Genomic DNA, 22,480 nt, shown 5'->3' on the forward strand with positions numbered 1-22,480 from the left:
ACACACTGGGGTCAGTTTTATCAGGAGAGTGTGGGTGGAACTGGGGTACCCAAAGGAACCCACATAATTGTTTCTGGTAAAAACAAGGATCAGCAGGAGACAGGCCTACAGCTCCCAGCATCCCCTCTCCCATCCCAGACCTACAGCTCCCAGCATCCCCTCTCCCATCCCAGACCTACAGCTCCCAGCATCCCCTCTGCCATCCCTACAGCTCCCAGCATCCCCTCTGCCATCCCAGACCTACAGCTCCCAGCATCCCCTCTCCCATCCCTACAGCTCCCAGCATCCCCTCTCCCATCCCAGACCTACAGCTCCCAGCATCCCCTCTCCTGGCAGAGACCTATATTAAATTGAAGTTTTGCCACTGCACAATATTAAATATACTGTAATCCTGAAAATGAGTCTCCAAAAACAGAAATAGTGACATCATAATAACCCCGGCCCTGCAGTGGGTAAGAAACTGCCATATGGAGGTACAGTGGCTAATCTGTGGCTGAGGTGCTACTCACAGGTCCATTACTCACAGGTCCATTACTCACTGGTCCATTACTCACTGGTCCATTACTCACAGGTCCATTACTCACTGGTCCATTACTCACAGGTCCATTACTAGGGGTGTGAGACTGTATATAAAGTTCCAGTGTATCATTGTAACAAATGAATGTGAATAGTAACACAGACCTGACACAGTCAAACACTTATAGTAACAACTTGTGATTATTCCACACAAAATAGAAATGTAACTTTTATATATTTGTACCACTGACTCATCCGGGTGCAGAAAAGAGGAACCCCCCAAATATCTCACTCCCAGCAACTTGCTCATCAGTGTAATTACTAAAAGTATTGCTTTTCCCTGCACTGCTGGTCCTGACTCTACACACACATTGTCCATAACGGAGGGTTTCTCTTTAACAAAGACCCACAAGAACATCCCATAATAACACAATAAAGACTTTATTCCGGCCGCTGTGAGACCGAGTGCAGCTTTAATTACACAAAGATCATTTGGAAGAAATAAAAAGGATGTTTTGGTAAGTGCTGTGGTTCATCCCTTAAATCCCGCGTGTCGGCCGCTGGTTGTCGGAGGGTTAAAGGAATCGGATTCCGGCGCCGAACTGGACCCCGTCGCAGATCCTGAAATCGAATCACAAATTGGACGACAGATTTAGCATCTCGTTTCATGTAGGGATGGACCGAATCCACTATTTTGGATTAAGCCGAACCCCCGAATCCTAACCCTAATTTGCATATGCAAATTAGGGGTTTGAAGGTGAAAACATTCTTTACTTCCTTGTTTTCTGACAAAAAGTCACACGATTTCCCTCCCCGCCCCTAATTTACATATGCAAATTAGGATTCGGTTCGGCCGGGCAGAAGGATTCAGCCGAATCCTGCGGAAAGAAGCCGAATCCCTAACCGAATCCTGGATTCGGTGCATCCCTAGTTTCAGGAGAATAAACTTTTAAATAAAAGAAACCGATTTCCATCCTCCTTATCTGTAAAAAAGAGACTTGGGTGATGTAAGCGACTGACCTGTCTCCGCTCTGGACCCCCATAGGGATACAATAATTCAGTTCCAGTCTCGCGATATTCCCCAAGCGCAGAACTAGCCCCGCCCCATAGGACCAGCGGATACATTCAGCCAATCGTCGAAGATGGGCCCCGGGGCCCTCCCCTAGGGATAAAAGGAGCAAGTTGTTTTTTTTGGAATTACTTCTAATATAAAAGAAGGAAGAGTTGAATATATTACAGACGGAAGATAAACAGAATTTACCGTAGTTCAAGTTGCAGAGGTTCCCAGCGTTCAGGAAGAAGTGAGTCCTGAAAAGGTCCCCGAATCCCCCGCGTCCCGGCCGGAAGGGGAGGGGGGTGTATAAATGCACGCCCCCAGCCCAGTAAGCTTCCCCGCCCAAATAGTCACCTGGGGGAAAAAAAATTTAATTACCCATAATCCTATGGTATCAAAGCAGAAGGGGATTCTGGGTAACGACATTTGCATATTGTCACCTTCACTCTGGGGGCCAATGCTGTACATGCTGAATCCTCGCACGCTCGTGGGTCCCCCCAGGTAGAACCTAAAGCACAGACATGATATCAGAGAAGCCCCGCCCACAGCTGCTTCTGAACTACACCTCCCAGAATCCTCCCTGGTATGTTCTGAATTAAACCCAACGATACAACTGGTTTCCCGTTACTCACCGGTCTGCGATACTCGACGGCCTGTCTCCGATCGGCACCAACATTCCTCCCCACAGAGATGTCGACAGCACCTGTGAAATATCACTTTAAACCCAAATGTCATTTTATGCAAGTTGTCTGATCTCCCGAGTGCAAGGGTGAAGTTCCCCTTTAATCCTGCTGCAACAGTTCCGACTCTGCCATCCCAGACCTACAGCTCCCAGCATCCCTCCTTCATCCCTACAGCTCCCAGCATCCCCTCTGCCATCCCTACAGCTCCCAGCATCCCCTGTGCCATCCCAGACCCACAGCTCCCAGCATCCCCTCTCGCATCCCTACAGCTCCCAGCATCCCCTGTGCCATCCCAGACCCACAGCTCCCAGCATCCCCTCTCGCATCCCTACAGCTCCCAGCATCCCCTGTGCCATCCCAGACCCACAGCTCCCAGCATCCCCTCTCGCATCCCTACATCTCCCAGCATCCCCTCTGCCACCCCAGACCTACAGCTCCCAGCATCTTCTCTGCCACCCCATCCCTACAGCTCCCAGCATCCCTCCTTCATCCCTACAGCTCCCAGCATCCCTTCTGCCATCCCTACAGCTCCCAGCATCCCCTCTGCCATCACTACAGCTCCCAGCATCCCCTCTGCCATCACTACAGCTCCCAGCATCCCCTCTGCCATCACTACAGCTCCCAGCATCCCCTCTGCCGTCCCTACAGCTCCCAGCATCCCCTCTGCCATCCCTACAGCTCCCAGCATCCCCTGTGCCATCCCAGACCTACAGCTCCCAGCATTCCCTCTCCCATCCCTACAGCTCCCAGCATCCCCTCTGCCATCCCGACAGCTCCCAGCATCCCCTCTGCCATCCCAGACCTACAGCTCCCAGCATCCCCTCTCTAGGGTTGCCATCTGGGAGCTGTACAAAGGGTCAGTGATACTCACAGAGTCCCAGGTAAGCTGCCTGTTCAACTGCAACTCAAAGTCTTCCTTTAGGAAACTGACGTCCCCTCCTGTGTATCCGGCCAGCTCCTGGGGGCCACAAAGTACAGGTTCAATTATATATATATATATATATATATATACCTATACATGGTGACACCCATAGAATTAAATAAATGAGGGTCAAAGTAACCCTTTCCTATTACAGGCAATATGGCATGTAAAGGGTTAAACAGACAAAAGGGATTGGTCGCCGTTAGTAGGATGTAGAGAGGGACATTCCGAGACAATTTGCAATTGGTTTTCATTTTTTATTATTTGTGGTTTTGGAGTTATTTAGCTTTTTATTCAGCAGTTTGCAAATCTGGTTGCTAGGGTCCAGATTCCCCTAGCAACCAGGCACTGATTTGAATAAGAGACTGGAATATGAATAGGAGAGGCCTGAATAGAAAGACAAGGAATACAAAGTAGCAATGACAATACATTTGTAGCCTTACAGAGCATTTGTTTTTTTTTAGATACGGGTCAGTGACCCCAACGGAAATCTGAAAACAGTCAAAAGAAGAATTTAAAAACGACCAAAAGAAAAACATGAAGACCTATTGCCTAGAATTGGCCAACTGAACCAGCCCTTTAAGGCAGGACACATTGCTAAGGAAGTGGCTGCTTAGCAACGCCTTTAAAAGATAAATAAAATACCTGGTTGATTTTCAGCAAGGCGCCACTTTTGGGAAGGATGGAGGCGTTACGAGAATCAATCACCATGGAGTGCTGTAGTGAAACAAATATGCGTCACTTTATCATGCGACTTTCACTGGAAACTGTACATAGAGTTCTGAGCAGCTTCCTAATGTACATTCATTAAAGTCGTGCAATGATTTCTTTGTAAACGGAATTGCTATTGACTATCTGGTCAGTTATATGCACTGCACTGCTGGTTCTGACTCTTGAAACAATGTGGCATCAACCAGCTGATCTAGCAGGAAATAAGTAAACACCCAAACTTATATTTCTCTGCACTGCTGGTTGTGACTCTTAAAACAATGTTGCAGAAACCAGCTGATCTAGCAGGAATTAAGTAAACACCCAAAGTTATATTTCTCTGCACTGCTGGTTGTGACTCTTAAAACAATGTGGCAGAAACCAGCTGATTTAGCAGGAATTAAGTAAACACCCAAAGTTATATTTCTCTGCACTGCTGGTTGTGACTCTTAAAAACAATGTATCAGAAACCAGCTGATCTAGCAGGAATTAAGTAAACACCCAAAGTTATATTTCTCTGCACTCCTGGTTGTGACTCTTGAACAATGTATCAGAAACCAGCTGATTTAGCAGGAATTAAGTAAACACCCAAAGTTATATTTCTCTGCATTGCTGGTTGTGACTCTTAAAACAATGTGGCAGAAACCAGCTGATCAAGCAGGAATTAAGTAAACACCCAAAGTTATATTTCTCTGCACTGCTGGTTCTGACTCTTGAAACAATGTGGCAGAAACCAGCTGATTTAGCAGGAATTAAGTAAACACCCAAAGTTATATTTCTCTGCACTGCTGGTTCTGACTCTTGAAACAATGTGGCAGAAACCAGCTGATTTAGCAGGAATTAAGTAAACACTGAAAGCTATATTTCTCTGCACTGCTGGTTCTGACTCTTGAAACAATGTGGCAGAAACCAGCTGATTTAGCAGGAATTAAGTAAACACTGAAAGTTATATTTCTCTGCACTGCTGGTTCTGGCTTTTGAAACAATGTGGCAGAAAACACTGATAGTTATATTTCCCTGCGCTGCTGGTTCTGACTATTGAAACAATGTGGCAGAAACCACTGAAAGTTCTATTTCCCTGCACTGCTGGTTCTGACTCTTGAAACAATGTGGCAGAAACCAGCTGACGTAGCAGGAATTAAATAAACAGCGAAACAAAGGTAAATAATAAAGAATGATAATAAATGTTACAGATAATGAAGATTTGAGGGTGTGTCCGCTCTCTTCTCGTATAGTAAATGACGCGGTTCTGGCCAAACAGCCGAGCTCTCGCCAAACTCCCTCCCACTTCAGGGTGTGGCTGGTTTTCCAGATGGGGAACTGGAATATAATAAACGTGACATTCAGCGGATCGGCCTCCGTTTGGGTTGGAAAAGCAAGAATTTGGGAACGTACGTTGATTTCGGCAGATACGCCCCGGTCGGTCTCTCGCAGGGAACTCCACGGGAACTGCCCCGTTACTTTGTACAAGTTGACTGAGAAGCTGCAGGAAAAGAAACAAACACCGGGGTATAAAACTGCTACTGAGACAGAACAACACCAATGATTCCGCCCTGCAAACTGGATATTTAAAAAGCCATTTGGGTGTTAGGGTCGGTGACCCCGGGAACCCAGAAGCAGATTGATTGTCAGGCTAGAGTTTTTTCTTTATATTATTATTCATGCGCACTCCCATTCTGTCACTTAAGTCCACTGCCCTGTTGCTAGGCAGACAGATACCCCAGCAACCATAAAGCAGATTAGATTTAAAGGCAAAGTAAGTGGCTTGAGACCCCATCCTGGTTTTGTCTCACATGAATAAACCCCAATAGAAGAGCTCCCCCCTACAGACCCTGTCTATTAGTGTTTCATGAAACGTTTGAATAAAAAAAAATGAATTCTGCTGAAATACATCAGCCAATTAGAGGAATTGTCTCACTTTCGTTCAAAGTTCCCGACTTGGGGTTTAAAGAAGGACAGGCCGTAGGACGTCTCTTTGGTTCCGTAGGAAAACTGGAAAGTCATTTTCTCAGCGCGGCCGAACAGGTTGGGGAGTTTCAGCCCGAGAACCTTGAAGGGAAGAAAAGTCACGTTACCCATCAGCACTAGCAGCACCGGGTTCTGTATGAGCCTCCCCAGTGTATCAGCTCTTTCTAGACTGGTAAATATTCTGCATTCCACAGAGACCCCATAACTACGAGAGGAGAGTTCCCCTTTAAATACAACTTACCATGCTTCCTTCATTGTTTCCAACCATCGTATTGTAACTTCCTGTTACTCTTCTTAATTCTGTGACCTCAAACGTCACGTCCAGTCCATTGGGCACAGCGTCTTCCCCTGAAACGTATTAATGTCTCTGAGATCTGTCAGCTGCCATAAAGCAGGGCAGGACTGCTGCTTACAATGGGGATCAGATAGGATCTGTGCAGCCACTGGGACAGAATGTTCTGTTATACAGATAGCTAGAATCTCAGCTGCCATAAAGCAGGACAGGACTGCTGCTTACAATGGGGATCAGATAGGATCTGTGCAGCCACTGGGACAGAATGTTCTGTTATACAGATAGCTAGAATCTCAGCTGCCATAAAGCAGGACAGGACTGCTGCTTACAATGGGGATCAGATAGGATCTGTGCAGCCACTGGGACAGAATGTTCTGTTATACAGATAGCTAGAATCTCAGCTGCCATAAAGCAGGACAGGACTGCTGCTTACAATGAATACAGACTAGAACATGTAGATATACATTGGAACTTATTTCGTCTTTACCTTCGCAGGTATCGATCAAGACTTCCACATTCCGAAACACTCCCAGACGGAGAAGTTTTTCTCGGGCCTCGTGAGACTTTCTCATAACCTGGAGGCAAGAAGTCGCCATGTATATTACTACAGTGTATCTCACCTGTGACTCATGTGATTGTGTAAAGACAAAGTATATCGAGGCCGACCATCCCAGTGATACAGTTACAGACTATAAATATAAAGACTCACTTCAATGAGGTTTTTAGCCTTAAATACTTGGCCGATTTCATGCGCAACGAGATCATCTTTCGTCCTTCCAAGACCTTCGAAGTGAACGCGTTGTACCACCACCTGCGGATACACAAAGGCACGAGCCAATCACAACAAGGGGAACTGTTCACTGGGACAGGGACTGATGGGAATGTGATAGGGACCTTAGATTGTCAGCTCACTGAGGCAGGGACTGATGGGAATGTGATAGGGACCTTAGATTGTAAGCTCACTGGGACAGGGACTGATGAGAATGTGATAGGGACCTTAGATTGTAAGATCATTGGGGCAGGGACTGATGGGAATGTGATAGGGACCTTAGATTGTATTGTAAGCTCACAGGGGCAGGAACTGATGGGAAATTGACAGGGACCTTAGATTGTAAGCTCACTGGGACAGGGACTGATGGGAATGTGATAGAGACCTTAGATTGTAAGCTCACTGGGGCAGGGACTGATGGGAATGTGATAAGGACCTTAGATTGTAAGATCATTGGGGCAGGGGCTGATGGGAATGTGATAGGGACCTTAGATTGTAAACTCACAGGGGCAGGAATTAATGGGAAATTGATAGGGATCTTAGATTGTAAACTCATTGGGGCAGGGACTGATGGGAAATTGACAGGGACCTTAGATTGTAAGCTCACTGGGACAGGGACTGATGGGAATGTGATAGGGACCTTAGATTGTAAACTCACTGGGCAGGGATTGATGGGAATGTGATAGGGACCTTAGATTGTAAGCTCACAGGGGTAGTAACTGATGGGAAATTGATAGGGACCTTAGATTGTAAACTCATTGGGGCAGGGACTGATGGGAAATTGACAGGGATCTTAGATTGTAAGCTCACTGGGACAGGGACTGATGGGAATGTGATAGGGACCTTAGATTGTAAGCTCACAGGGGTAGTAACTGATGGGAAATTGATAGGGACCTTAGATTGTAAGCTTACTGGGACAGGGACTGATGGGAATGATAAAGACCCCCGGGGGGGGGGAGATATGTGTGAGGGGGTCGGGGTATAGTTCAGCACATACATCTTTATTCTCTAGAATCTCCTGTTTCTTCTGAGGTTCCACTTCCACCAGATCAGCATCGTCGGGGGATCCAAAGTCGGGTCCATTCATGGGCAGAGGGTCCAGACTCTGGGGGGGGGGAGGGAACAGTAATTGTTAGTACATATTATACATTATATTGACATTATATTTATATTATTTATATTCTATTGACATTACATGGGGGGTTGCGCCTATAGACAGTGGAGCCCAGTGGGTGGGAGCAGAGACTGATTCTCCCCGTTACTACATTTCCCATCATCCCCTATAAGCCTTGGACTACAACTGTCACTCTCCCCTAAACGCTGCAGCTGAACTACATTTCCCAGGATCCCCATGGGCTGAATTGTAATGACTCAAGTCCCCGGTGTCCCAGATAATATCCTGAGGCTTCTGATCCAGAAATACAAGGGCCTCAGTCTCCCCGCTCTCCACTGCCTCATATCGGCCTCAGACAAGGTCACTGGACCCGGAGCGGCTTCCCCTCCCTGCCCCGCTGTCCCGAGTATTACCCGGGCGTGTACTGTGCCCATCTCCTCGCTGTGTGTCACTACAGACTGCCGGCAGCAATCCCAGGGAGATCTCCGCGATCAGCTCTGTCACAGCGCTGTCAAAGGGTCATGGGCGCCGCCATGACAGTGGGAAACCCAACCCCGGACGCTAATTGGCTGAGCATCTCACGGCGCTAAGTAAAGCCACGCCCTTTAGTTCTTATTGGCTGGTAGATAACTCACGCTCCGTGCGTCCATATGAACAACGTGCTTGGATTCCCTTCCACCTAAACGCTGATTGGCTGCGTCTTGTTTGATGTACCCGCCCCTAAACTCCAAAATAAACTATAGAGTTTGAATCATAGTGCGCAGGCGTATTACTACCCCAGCAGAGACAACTGCACTGAATTAAAGAGATAGTTCCCCTTTAAGTTAACTTTTAGTATGTTATCGACTGTCTAATTGTAAGCAACTTTTCTAATGGTCTTCATTATTTAATTTTATACTTTTTTAAAAAAAATTTCTGCCTTTTTAGTATGACTTTCTCAAAATAGGGGTCGCTGACCCCATCTAAAAAAAAAAAAAAATGCTCTGTAAAGCTATAAATGTATTGTTACTGCTACGTTTCGCCACTTCGCTTTCTATTCAGGCCTCTCCTATTCATATTCCAGTCTCTTATTCAAATCAGTGCATGGTTGCTAGGGGAATGTGGACCCTAGCAACCAGACGGCTGAAATGGCAAACTGGAGAGCTGCTGAATAAAAAGCTAAATAAGTCAAAAACCACAAATAATAGAAAATGAAAACCAATTGCAAATTGTCTCAGAATATCCCTCTCTACATCATACTAACAGTTAACTTAAAGGTGAACAACCCCTTTAAGTTAACTTTTAGTATGTTACACAATGGCTCATTCTAAGCAACTTTTCAATTGGTCTTATTTTTCTTAATAGTTTTTCAATTTTCTGCCTTTGTTGACCCCATCTAAAAAACAAATGATCTGTAAGGCTTCACATTTTTTGTTATTATTACTTTTTTTTTTGTTACTCATCTTTCTATTCAGGCCTCTCCTATTCATATTCCAGTCTCTTATTCAAATCAATGCATGGTTGCTAGGGGAATTTGGACCCTAGCAACCAGATGGCTGAAACTGCAAACTGGAGAGCTGCTGAATAAAAGGCTAAATAACTCAAAAAACACAAATAATAAAAAATGAAAACCAATTGCAAAGTGTCTCACAATACTAAAAGGTAACAAAGGCAACTAACCGCTTTAATAGCCTTAGATCTGGAAATAAGAAAAGGTTGATGGGAATTGTCCCAAAATACCTCTGTCTGGGTAGGGTCCATCTGTGATTCCTGCCTATATACCTTGCCTCAGTAATACATATAACAATATAGTTGCACTGTCACTTTAAACAAGGGATGCACCAAATCCACTATTTTGGATTCCGCCAAACCCTTTGTGAAAGATTCCAAACCGAATACCGAACCCTAATTTGTATATGCAAATTAGGGGTGGGAAGGGGAAAACTTTTTTTGCATATGCAAATTAGGATTCAGATTTGGTTCGGCCGGGCAGTCGGCCGAATCCTGCAGCGAATCTTGGATTCCCTACTTTAAACCCCCCCCAAGTGTAGAGAAAATAAACGCACAAACCATTTTATTTTAAAGTTATAATATTTATTTCCATGGTTTTTTTAACCCTTCCCACCCCCCTTCCAAGTGAAATAATAATAATAATAATAATAATAATAATAATAATAATAATAAAGTGGATTGTTTTAGTCTTAGCAAGAGACAATGCACAGCGGATTCTCTGCCAGCAAAGGGCTTGTCTTCATAGAGAAAGGGTCCCGTTTACCCAAAGTGCTTGTTTGTTTAATAAAGCTTTGGAAAAAAACAAAAAACCTTTCATTAAAATTCACTGTACATATAAAACTTTTTTTTAAAACTTTAACAAAATGTAATTTCTTTTTAATATATATATATATATATATATATATATATATATATATATATATATATATATATATATATATATATATATAGCACCATAAAACAGAACGTGCATTATAGGAGAAGGGGGTTAAACCTTCGAGGTGAAAAAAAAGGGGGCAAATAAGAACCCGTCGTGTTTAACCTTTCAAGTGCCAGAGGACTAAGAGCATTGTAGTTTGGAAGCCACACTCAAGAACGGAAACATAATAATTAAATGCTGGTTAAGGGTCCCCCAAAAAAAAGGCATAGTATCTGGGGGTATCGGATGGACTTTCAGAGCACCTTTTAGATTAAATACGGTAATGTCTTGGATTTGTCCAATTTATCATTATTTCCTCCAGAACTTGGAGTGGTCTTATCCAGGGTCAGACTGGCCCACCAGAGAAATCCCATTGGGGTCCGCATCATTGCAGCTGGTTGGTGGTACCGGACACGATGTTGGGTCACATTTTCTGATGGGCACCCAATAACCCAGTCCGACAGTGGTCCTATTAATGTTCCAGTTCCACAACTACATGAATACTGAGGTCTGATTTCCTTATCATTGAAACCCCCCCCCCAACTTATTTGCAATTGACAATCGGGGTTCCCAAGATCGTTAGGGATCTCCTTTTATTACCCGAGAATCCAGATTCAGAAGGAATTTCCTGACAATTCAAGTTCTGAAGCTGAATCTTCCGGATCGGTCGAGAAGTTCACATCTACCCCTGAGTCTTCTAAGCTGAAAGTGCACTTGGACTGATCCACAGAATCCAGTTCTGTTGGGGGACTGCTGGGATCCTGGTGGTCCCCGAGGTGTGAGGGACAGGAGAAGTCAAAGACCCAACTCTCGAGGTCCATGCAGGAGAAGTTGTTGCTGGTGGAGAGGTAGGAAGTGGCGTGATGGAGCGGAGGTGGGAGGCTCAGGCATTTCCGTAGGGTACCATGGCCCGGTGACCTGAAAGGCAACCAATGAGCTTTAGTAGAAGTCATTATAAACAACTGAAGATTGTAACTATGCAAGAACATCTGCCCCTTCACCCAACACTTAATGATTCCATGAGCTCACAACCCTTCTCTGGTGCACAATCATTTTGCACTTCCGGCACATGGATTATAACGCATGGTGAGGGTGCTCAAGATCTTGGCTGGGCCAAGTGTTGGACCTCAAAAGTAGGGCTTGATCCAAGAAAGTCATGTGTGTAGTTTCCCAAATTATATGCATGAAGTGTACCTGACTGATGGGAAGAGTCTCTTCTTCGCCTGGGAATACACAGCCCCAGCGACGGAGCACACTTGTTCCTGCATCCAGCGCATATCTTCCGGCATATCTGGAACCCAATCCACAAACCTGCAGGGGGTGCAAAAAAGAGCATTATTCTGGCCGTGCAATGACAGGTTCAATAGGTTAATACTATTGGGCTTTAACATGAGGTTCTGCAGGGACTGGAAGGCCTTTTCACGAGGGACTGGAAGGCCTTTTCACGAGGGACTGGAAGGCCTTTTCACGAGGGACTGGAAGGCCTTTTCACGAGGGACTGGAAGGCCTTTTCACGAGGGACTGGAAGGCCTTTTCACGAGGGACTCGAAGGCCTTTTCACGAGGGACTGGAAGGCCTTTTCACGAGGGACTCGAAGGCCTTTTCACGAGGGACTGGAAGGCCTTTTCACGAGGGACTCGAAGGCCTTTTCACGAGGGACTCAAAGGCCTTTTCACGAGGGACTCAAAGGCCTTTTCACGAGGGACTCAAAGGCCTTTTCACGAGGGACTCAAAGGCCTTTTCACGAGGGACTCAAAGGCCTTTTCACGAGGGACTCAAAGGCCTTTTCACGAGGGACTCAAAGGCCTTTTCACGAGGGACTCAAAGGCCTTTTCACGAGGGACTCAAAGGCCTTTTCACGAGGGACTCAAAGGCCTTTTCACGAGGGACTCAAAGGCCTTTTCACGAGGGACTCAAAGGCCTTTTCACGAGGGACTCAAAGGCCTTTTCACGAGGGACTCAAAGGCCTTTTCACGAGGGACTCAAAGGCCTTTTCACGAGGGACTCAAAGGCCTTTTCACGAGGGACTCAAAGGCCTTTTCACGAGGGACTCAAAGGCCTTTTCACGAGGGACTCAAAGGCCTTTTCACGAGGGACTCAAAGGCCTTTTCACGAGGGACTCAAAGGCCTCTCACGAGGGACTCAAAGGCCTCTCACGAGGGACTCAAAGGCCTCTCACGAGGGACTCAAAGGCCTCTCACGAGGGACTCAAAGGCCTCTCACGAGGGACTCAAAGGCCTCTCACGAGGGACTCAAAGGCCTTTCATAAGATCATCAGAGGACACAAGGGTGCGGGTTATCCAGAATTAGAAATACATTACCTTAAAGCAACAGAAAATACAGACTCCACCGGTAGGGTATAGGGCATCACCATGTAGGAAGCCACCCGCATGGGCAAAAGGCTGGAGATCTGATGGTATAGTCCGTTCTTCTCTCTGCATGCCTCCTGCAGGACTGCAACAAATGAAACAAGGGATAAGAACAGAGATTGCCATGGAAACATAACACGAGGAACATCTCAAATAAACTACTGTACACATACCGCCCCGAAGGAGCATCTCAAATTGCTTTTAGACATGGCAATCTCAATGGAGGCCTGATAGAATGGACTTTTACCATAACACAAGCTGGGCGGCAGCCTCTCCATGATTCTCTTATCCAGAGACCACGGGGTCTGTCCCTCCAACACCTTCCGCTTCAGATCCTCCTCTTCTTCCCGTTTACTCTTCACTGAGCAGTCGCAGGTCAGGTGGTGGGAAAGAGGTTCAGTTTTGGGAAAAGCCAGGCGCAGGTCAGTGGCAGGTGATGGCAAGTTTAACAGGTCTGAAGGACAATAAGAAAATAATACAATATAAATCACAGAGCATTCTGTCCCAGTGGCTGCACAGATCCTATCTGATCCCCATTGTAAGCAGCAGTCCTGTCCTGCTTTATGGCAGCTGAGATTCTAGCTATCTGTATAACAGAACATTCTGTCCCAGTGGCTGCACAGATCCTATCTGATCCCCATTGTAAGCAGCAGACCTGCCCTGCTTTATGGCAGCTGAGATTCTAGCTATCTGTATAACAGAACATTCTGTCCCAGTGGCTGCACAGATCCTATCTGATCCCCATTGTAAGCAGCAGTCCTGTCCTGCTTTATGGCAGCTGAGATTCTAGCTATCTGTATAACAGAGCATTCTGTCCCAGTGGCTGCACAGATCCTATCTGATCCCCATTGTAAGCAGCAGTCCTGTCCTGCTTTATGGCAGCTGAGATTGTAAATTTACATAGAAAAAACAAATTAGATTGTCAGCCCATGAAGGCATTAGGCCCAGGTAAGGAAACAAAGAAGAGCAGAACATACTGTTGTCTTTAAGGAATCTAAGTGCATCATTGTATCCCTGCTGACACATCTCTCCAAGAACCTGCAGAAACAATGTTACGACCAATGAAATGAGTGGAAGTGCAGAGAGGGACATATGAGAACACAACACAGACTTTCCAGCAAGGTCTAATACTGACGATTATATTTAGTGGGTCAGGGATCTACTACAGGATAAAGTCACATGTATGAATTAAGCAACAAGGATGTTCTCTTACAGGGGGAGGAGCAGAGAGTCTGTGACTCAAGCAGTGGGTGGGACTAGAGAATATATAATGTATTTAAAAAAAAAACAAAACAAAATTATCATTTGGTTCAGCCAAAAACAACGAATTTAAAGCTCAGCTGATTCAGGAAACTAACGATATCTGACTATTTTGGTCACATTGAACAAAAGGCAAATCTTTTTAATGGGCACTTACCGTGGGATCGGGTGGGAACAGCGCACGTGTCAGTCGATACAGGTTCCCCAGGCTGAACTGGATACTGGTGTTAGTCAGTCGCACCTCATGGAAGTTTGTGGAGTTCGTGTCCCTCGGGCAGATGTCAGATTCCCCCGAAAACGGAGAGACTGTGATTGTGTTTTTCAAGTCGTATTCAGGTAGATTATTGCTGATTCCGCCATCAACATACCGCTGCCATGGAAACAAAAACATATTTCCATATACACTGTGGCCCTTAGTACAGGGGACTATGAGCAAACTTAGGGGACTGTTCCTGCTGAATTGTGCTTAGTACAGGGAATACCTATGTGCCATAGTTTTATGGGATCTCTCTGTACAGACTATGAGCAAACTTAGGGGACTGTTCCTGCTGAATTGTGCTTAGTACAGGGAATACCTATGCTGTCATAGTTTTATGGGATATCTCTGTACAGACTATGAGCAAACTTAGGGACTGTTCCTGCTGAATTGTGCTTAGTACAGGGAATACCTATGTACCATAGTTTTATGGGATCTCTCTGTACAGACTATGAGCAAACTTAGGGACTGTTCCTGCTGAATTGTGCTTAGTACAGGGAATACCTATGCTGCCATAGTTTTATGGGATCTCTCTGTACAGACTATGAACAAATTTAGGGACTGTTCCTGCTTAATTGTGCTTAGTACATAGGGGAATACCTATGCCGCCATAGTTTTATGGGATCTCTCTGTACAGACTATGAACAAACTTAGGGACTGTTCCTGCTGAATTGTGCTTAGTACAGGGAATACCTATCATAGTATTCCCTGCAGACATGTAATGGGGTTACAACAGTACACGTGGGTCATACAGAGACATGTGTTCATCAAACATTTAGAACAGGAGCACCTTCTCCTGAAAAAAGAAAATAAGAGTTGTTACCCCATGAGGCAACATACAGGACAGACAGAAAATAAATGTAAATAAACAGATTTTATTGTCGGTGCAAAGTCGAGTTTCCAGTCCAGGGTCCACTTAAAGTAAATATTTAGGAGTGGGAGTGGTCTCTCTAGGGCTGGGCCGTCCAGATCGGGGGTCTGCAGAGCAGATTTGGCCTTTGAATGCATTTTTATGCAGCGATAATGGGCTCAATTGATGTACATTTAGGACTTTACAAATGCATTATAATGTGACCCACCTATCATATATAACACATTGGACAACACTGCTCTTGGGGTGCCCAGTTTATAAAATGGTTGAAGTGCAGAATCGAGAAGGGGTGAGTTTAACTAAAAAAGTGCAACAATGTATCACATAGAGGAAACAGGAGGCGGTTATCCTTGAATCCTATTGGACTAAAAATATTCTATCTGGGCTCAGGTTATTTCCATGGGCCACTAGAATTCAGGTGGAGTACAAAAGGGGGATATTACTCTCATACTCCCACATGAAGCCCCTTTTCTGCCCAGAAACCTTTTTTTTTTAGGAGAGGATATGGATGATTGACAGAAGGTTCTTCCTGGAATTCTGGACCTGGGCCCCAGTTCACTGCCGATTCTGATTGGCTTACAGAATTTTAATGGTGGAAGGAGATACCGACCAACTGAGACGGTCAAGAGGACAATACGGAGGAACCCAAGAGGGGGATAGATGATGATAGTTGATAGAGCTAGAGAGAGAGATGATAGAGCTAGAGATAGTCGATAGAGATAGAGCTAGTTGATAAGTTGATAGAGATAAATGATTAGTTGATAGAGATAAATGATTAGTTTATAGAGAGAGATGATAGAGCTAGAGATAGTTGATAGGGCTAGAGCTAGTCAATACAGATAGTTGATTAGTTGATAGAGATCAATGATTAGTTTATAGAGAGAGATGATCGAGCTAGAGATAGTTGATAGGGCTAGTGCTAGTCAATACAGATAGTTGATTAGTTGATAGAGATAAATGATTAGTTTATAGAGAGAGATGATAGAGCTAGAGATAGTTGATACAGATAGTTGATTAGTTGATAGAGATCAATGATTAGTTTATAGAGAGAGATGATAGAGCTAGAGATAGTTGATAGGGCTAGAGCTAGTCAATACAGATAGTTGATTAGTTGATAGAGATAAATTATTAGTTTATAGAGAGAGATGATAGAGCTAGAGATAGTTGATAGGGCTAGTGCTAGTCAATACAGATAGTTGATTAGTTGATAGAGATCAATGATTAGTTGATAGAGCTAGCTGATAAGAGATAGTTGATAGAGATATACATACATATATATCTATATTAGAACGGGAGTGTGGCAATAAATGGTATGGCCCATCCATTGTGAGCTTGCTGTTATTCTTAAAGGGAAAAAATTAACTTACCACCCCTCGGAAAGACGGTGGGATAATGCCACAGTAAATGGGCACAAAGGCGCTGCATATTAAAGCCTGTGGGAAAATATTATACTTTGAAAAAACAGGACTGCACCCTTTGTTCCCCAATAAAGCCATACCCATATCATATTGTGAAATACCTGCTCCCCCAATGTACAAAAAGTTCTGGTACCTGGATCAGTTCTTCTTTGGAGTTAAATTCCGACACCAGAACGTTCTCTCCGTCGGACACTCGGGTGAGGGATATGCAGAGCTTCCCAGTCGCCAGCTCATGGGCATTTTCGGGGAGATTTCGGTACAGTCCCTTCTTCAAGATCTTCACCAGGTTGAAGGAAGGGTGTAGGGGCCCCAGATTTCTCTTCCTGGCTTCCTTGGCTACCCCCAATACATCCGAGCAGCACTGGGCTGGAACGAGTAAGAACCGGTCAGTATAATACAGATACAGGTATGGGATCCATTATCCGGAAACCTCCAGGAAGCTCCAACAGTAGCTTGTACTGGAGGCAAAACCAGCCTATTGGGTTTATTTAATGTTTACATGATTTTCTAGTAGACTTAAGGTATGAAGATCCAAATTACAGAAACATCCGTTATCCGGAAAGCTCCAGTTCCTGAGCATTCTAGATATATATCTATCTATATATATGTTATTCTGAATAGCAAGGATTTACAGATACGGCTTTCAACAGCATTTACTCCAAAACGATTTTGGTCTGTAGGTTTATTTTCCCTTTAATCTGTTCTTATTCAGCAGCTAATTGATTTATCAGCCTTGACAGAGACCTGGGCTGTTCCCTAAATACAGGCGTTACATCATCACTCGCTGGATATTTATATGAACTTTGCCCTGATCAGGCAGGACGAGTAACTTTGATACAGGTATGGGATCAGTTATCCAGAATTACGGAAAGGCCGTCTCCCATAGACTCCATTGTACTCGAATAATCCACATTTTTTAAAATAATTTCCTTTTTCTGTGTAATAATAAAACAGTCGCTTGTACTTGTATATATCATTATCTTTATGGTTAAAAGAGGTGATAGTGGCCATTTACCTGCCAGAAATGAAAAACCTACATTTCTACATTCCACACTTATGAAGAGAAAAAAAAAAAAAAAACATGTTGCTAGGCAACACACAATTGCTGCCAGTCAAGGGGTTTAAGGGCGGTTTATACTAATAACAGGAGCAAAGTTTGTAACAGTATCAGAACCCCTGCGGCAACCAATCAGCAGGCTGGATTGCATCGGGTGTTAGAATGCAGACACGTGATTGGCTCATGCGAGTTACCAGACCCGGTGCAAAGTTTGTGATGTCCTCACATTAACCCAGAGTGCAAATGAGATTTCCCGATTTAATCAACGTATTGGCCTAATGGGATTATTAATCTTCTGAGCCGGATTATCCCTGCCCTGCTGTAACTTCTCTAGGACAAAGATCAAGTGAAATAACACAGGTCAGCCAATCAGAAAGTAGGGCAAAGCTTTGATTTAAGGGGTGGTATGTGGGAGAACAAGAACGTTTCAGTGGGTGCAACAATGGGTGGGAGCAATGGTTAAGGCAGGGGACAGGTATGGGGTGCAGCACCTGGCAGCAAGGGAGCCCCGTTACTATCAACTGCCTAATCCAGTGTCCCTACTGTATGTTGTACCTATAAGCACCCACCCCCTGACTGGCACCCGCCCCCTGACTGGCACCCGCCCCCTGACTGGCACCCGCCCCCTGACTGGCACCCACCCCCTGACTGGCACCCGCCCCCTGACTGGCACCCACCCCCTGACTGGCACCCGCCTGAAGGGTAAGGGTACGACTATGTCCCATATGAGCCAAAGGCTTCAACCTTCCTCCGAGTCATTTGGACAAAAAAGGTTCTACTGGATGGACGAGTGTCTTTTTTCAACCTGAGTAAATTACTATGTTACTATGAGAAGCCACAACAATACAAGATCTTTATCTCTGTTTACATACAGGACAGTAGGAAAGGCATCATAAAAGTTAGGGGGGAAAAAAAAAAAGAGAAGCCCTGGGTCAGCAGTGTTGAACTGTAATCAGTCGACAATTAACGCACGCAGGCTGCAGCAGGAAAAACAAACTGCCCTGTCTGCATAGGCCCCCGAGAAAGTTAAGAAAGAGAGGGTTCAGTCGAGAGAGGGGTTCAGTCTAGAAAGAGAGAGAGACAGAGATAAAGGGGTTTAGTCTGAAGAGAAAGAGGGGTTCAGTCGATAGAGAACGAGAGAAAGAGAGAGAGAGGGTTTAGTCGAGAGAGAGGTTCAGTCAAGAGAGGGGGTTTCAGTCGAGAGAGAAAGAGAGGGGTTCAGTCGAGAGAGAGAGAGAGAGAGAGAGAGGTTGAGTCGAGAGACAGAGAGACAGAGAGAGAGAGGTTTAGTCGAGAGAGAGTCCAGAGAGGGGTTCAGTCGAGAGAGGGGGGTTCAGTCGAGAGAGGGGTTCAGTCGATAGAGAGAGAGAGAGGTTCAGTCGCGAGAGAGAGGGGTTGAGTCAAGAGAGGGGTTCGGTCAAGAGAGAGAGAGGGGGGTTCAGTCGAGAGAGAAAGAGAGGGGCTCAGTCGAGAGAGAAAGAGAGGGGCTCAGTCGAGAGAGAGAGGGGTTCAGTCGAGAGAGAGAGGGGTTCAGTCGAGAGAGAGAGAGAGAGAGAGAGGGGTTCAGTCAAGAGAGAGAGAGAGAGAGAGAGAGAGAGAGGGGTTCAGTCAAGAGAGAGAGGTTCAGTCGAGAGAGAGAGAGAGGGGTTCAGTCGAGAGAGACAAGAGTGAGAGAGAGGGGTTCAGTCGAGAGAGACAGAGCCGGGGGAGAGAGGGGTGCTGTTGGGGGCATTTGTTTAAGAAAAAGTCTATTTGCTCACTTAGTAAATCAGCGGGGAGTGTAAGTAAATAAGGAATATACACAAACATGAGACAAGGGCTGGGGATGTCTAATGTGTCTCAGGCTGAACTGAAATACCCCCCCCCCCCCCCCCCCCGGTGACACACAGACATGCAGGTCACTGACCCATAGTAACCTCAGTGGGGGGGTCGGTGTCACACCCAAAAGTCAGCTCACTATCCTCGTCCAATCACAGAGCAGCTCCAGCAGGTGGCTAGTGTATTGCTAATTAGGGCTTTCAAATGGGGGGGGGGATTTACTGCACAATTCTAGCCCCACCCAAAAAGTGCCCAGGAGTCTCTGCCGGGCAATGTATTTCTATGTGTTACTGGATGTGCAGCTCAGACACTGGAATAAACAGAAATAAATGAAGAGAAATAAACAAGAAGAAAAAGGAACGTTGCTACATTGTGGCAGGAGTCGGAATATGCAGTAATAACATTGGAGTGAAGCCTCTGCCAGGTCCATACACTTTGTTTATTATAAACCATACGACTGGGCAGTTAAATGTCCCCTTAAAACTCTGGCAGAGGAGAATTAAAGGCCAAACAGAACTGACAAATGTAAGAGGAGCCAGGGATTCAGGAGGAGAATGTGAGAGGTGCAGGGGGTGGGATTATTTAGAACACAGGACCCTCTCAGTTAGACACGCTTGACTGCACTGCTGCTATTTACTGACCCTGTGCAGCTCCCCTTCAGCTGCTCAACTACAACACTCAACAATAAACTCATCGTTTTAGCCATGAACTGTATACACATCAGCACAAGAAACCCTACATTTGTGTGGGAGTCAGAACTGCCGGTGACCTGATCAGTGTTGCCCTGAATGAACCCACAGAAAGTGACAAATCTTCGACAAAGCAGCGGAACTGGACCAACAGCCTCACGGCATAATTACTACATTCAATTGTCTTCAAACCTCAAGTTTAAAGGAACAGTAAAGCGAGATTGTATTTGGAAATGCAGGAGGGTCGCCCCTACTGTTAAGTTGGAACCGCTACCCTCCACTACTACCATTCATTTCAATGAATCTGCACTATATTATTAATAACATGTATTTATATAGCGCCAACAGATTTTGCAGCGCTGTAAAGTAAGTGTGTTTATACAACCAAGTCACATGAATTCTATACATAGAACATATGAAGTTACACACATCACAACCAATGCTGATACAAAAGTAAGGAAGGCTCTTTTGTAACTATAATATATATATATATATATATATATATATATATATATATATATATATATATATATATATATATATATATATATATATATATATATATATATATATATATATATATATATATATATATACACACAAAAGCCATGAATAGCTTGTAAATTATATCCTTATAACCGGTGACTAGTGACATCATCAGTTAGAAACGTTGAGTAGTGATGTCATTACTGTCACATGACTCACTGAAACTTGTGTATTATAATAAATAAAGTACCCCCAGTTGCAAAATATGAGGATATTAGAAGTAACCTCGGAGTTCCATGACCTGTATAAAAGCCTTCAGCCTTGTGTTATTATACGGTCATGGAACTCCTCAGTAACTTCTAATATCCTTATAATTTACAAGAGGGGGTACTTTATTCACTATATAAACAGTGGTTACTGGGGGTACTTTATTTATTATAATACACAAGTTTCAGTGAGTCATGTGACAGAAATGACATCAGAACTCACCGTTTATAACTGATGACATCAGAACTCACCGTTTATAAGGATATAATTTACAGGATATCCATGACTTTTGTGTATTATATAGATATCTATATATATAGTGGCAGAGCCAATAAAAATCAAAGAGGTCCATACCCCCCTATAACAGCCTCCAGCTGAATGTTTTACATTGCATCTGCTGCAGAACGTATGGAACTATGTATAAATGAGCAGAGGTTAAACCTGAGTTCTAAGGGTTTGTTTAAACCAGAAATTTATTAGGGGTTACACACAAAGTTGGGGTACAGACAGAGTGAAATGAGCCCCTGGCTTTTCCTGTTCTCTGGGGCCCAGGTACTTTTAGTATATGAGAAATACAATCCTGACTGAGCAGAGCTCACAATAAAGTTGTACCCCCATCCACCCACAATACTCACCCCCTTGTCCATTTGGGGGGTATCCTCCAGCAAGGGACAATAGAGGGGGAGATCAATAGAATATATGTCCCATGTACTAACTACTCAGGCACAATGGAAAGCAATAGGGCCAGATCAGTATATTGGGAGGGGGTATGTACGTATGGGAGGGTCTGAATATTGGGGGGGCAGGGGGTGACTAGTGATAAGGATATAAGGAGATGGTACAACCCTAGATCAGTGAATGGGGGGGGGGATATAATAGTCACATAGCAACCTATGGGAGGGCACAATTCTAAATATACAAGGAGACCCCAGATAATAATATAAGGAGACCCCAGATTATAATATAAAGAGACCCCAGATTATAATACAAGTAGAGCCCAGATTATAATACAAGGAGAGCCCAGATTAATATATAAGGAGAGCCCAGATTATAATACAAGTAGAGCCCAGATTATAATATAAGGAGAGCCCAGAGATCAGCACTTACCCAGGCTACAGCCACACACCAGAGCCGCAGCATTGAGAGCTCCAGCCGAGGCCCCGTAGATTTTATTGGCCCGAGTGAGGATTTGGGGGGCGCGTTCCTGGAGACAACTGGACACCCCCACATGATAAACCCCCAGGAACCCGCAGCCGGCGAACGACAAGTTCCAGCCCCTCTCCAGGTCAAACATGGCGGCTGTACGGGAGGATGGGGAGCCCGTTATAAGCGCCGGTACCGAGCGGCACAGAAGGGAAAAAATGCTGCAACAGGAATTTAAAGCAATCGCAACACCACGCCCATTAGGGCGGCGCCAGTGTCTCAATGTATCCAATCAGAGCGCAGGAGGAGAGACCGGCCTCCCTTCTGCTGACGTCACTTTCATTGTGAAGCTTTGCTAAATGAGAAGGGCCCAGGACTACAGCTCCCAGCAGCACCCACTGACACTGAAC

At 44.9% G+C, this 22,480-nt stretch overlaps 2 protein-coding genes across 3 annotated transcripts; both read right to left on the reverse strand.

Moving 5' to 3' along the window:
• Nucleotides 1–941: 941 nt before the first annotated feature.
• samm50.L (SAMM50 sorting and assembly machinery component L homeolog) lies at nucleotides 942–8,630 on the reverse strand. 2 transcript variants are annotated; one of them, NM_001086646.1, is given in 15 exon segments: nucleotides 942–1,137; nucleotides 1,537–1,678; nucleotides 1,778–1,924; nucleotides 2,011–2,078; nucleotides 2,203–2,273; nucleotides 3,125–3,211; nucleotides 3,821–3,892; nucleotides 5,075–5,203; nucleotides 5,279–5,366; nucleotides 5,802–5,932; nucleotides 6,093–6,199; nucleotides 6,631–6,718; nucleotides 6,853–6,954; nucleotides 7,910–8,017; nucleotides 8,440–8,491. In NM_001086646.1, coding segments are annotated over 15 exon segments (1,407 nt in total). In that variant the 5' UTR covers nucleotides 8,461–8,491; the 3' UTR covers nucleotides 942–1,091.
• Nucleotides 8,631–10,466: 1,836 nt separating this feature from the next.
• On the reverse strand, nucleotides 10,467–22,237 carry pnpla3.L (patatin like phospholipase domain containing 3 L homeolog; the record flags this gene model as incomplete). Its single annotated transcript, NM_001093980.1, is given in 9 exon segments — nucleotides 10,467–11,354; nucleotides 11,631–11,747; nucleotides 12,758–12,890; nucleotides 13,053–13,259; nucleotides 13,783–13,843; nucleotides 14,223–14,435; nucleotides 16,560–16,625; nucleotides 16,744–16,976; nucleotides 22,035–22,237. Coding segments are annotated over 9 exon segments (1,521 nt in total). The 5' UTR covers nucleotides 22,222–22,237.
• Nucleotides 22,238–22,480: the final 243 nt, after the last annotated feature.

Source organism: Xenopus laevis, chromosome 3L (genome assembly GCF_017654675.1).
Source record: "Xenopus laevis strain J_2021 chromosome 3L, Xenopus_laevis_v10.1, whole genome shotgun sequence".
Classification (NCBI taxonomy): domain Eukaryota; kingdom Metazoa; phylum Chordata; class Amphibia; order Anura; family Pipidae; genus Xenopus; species Xenopus laevis.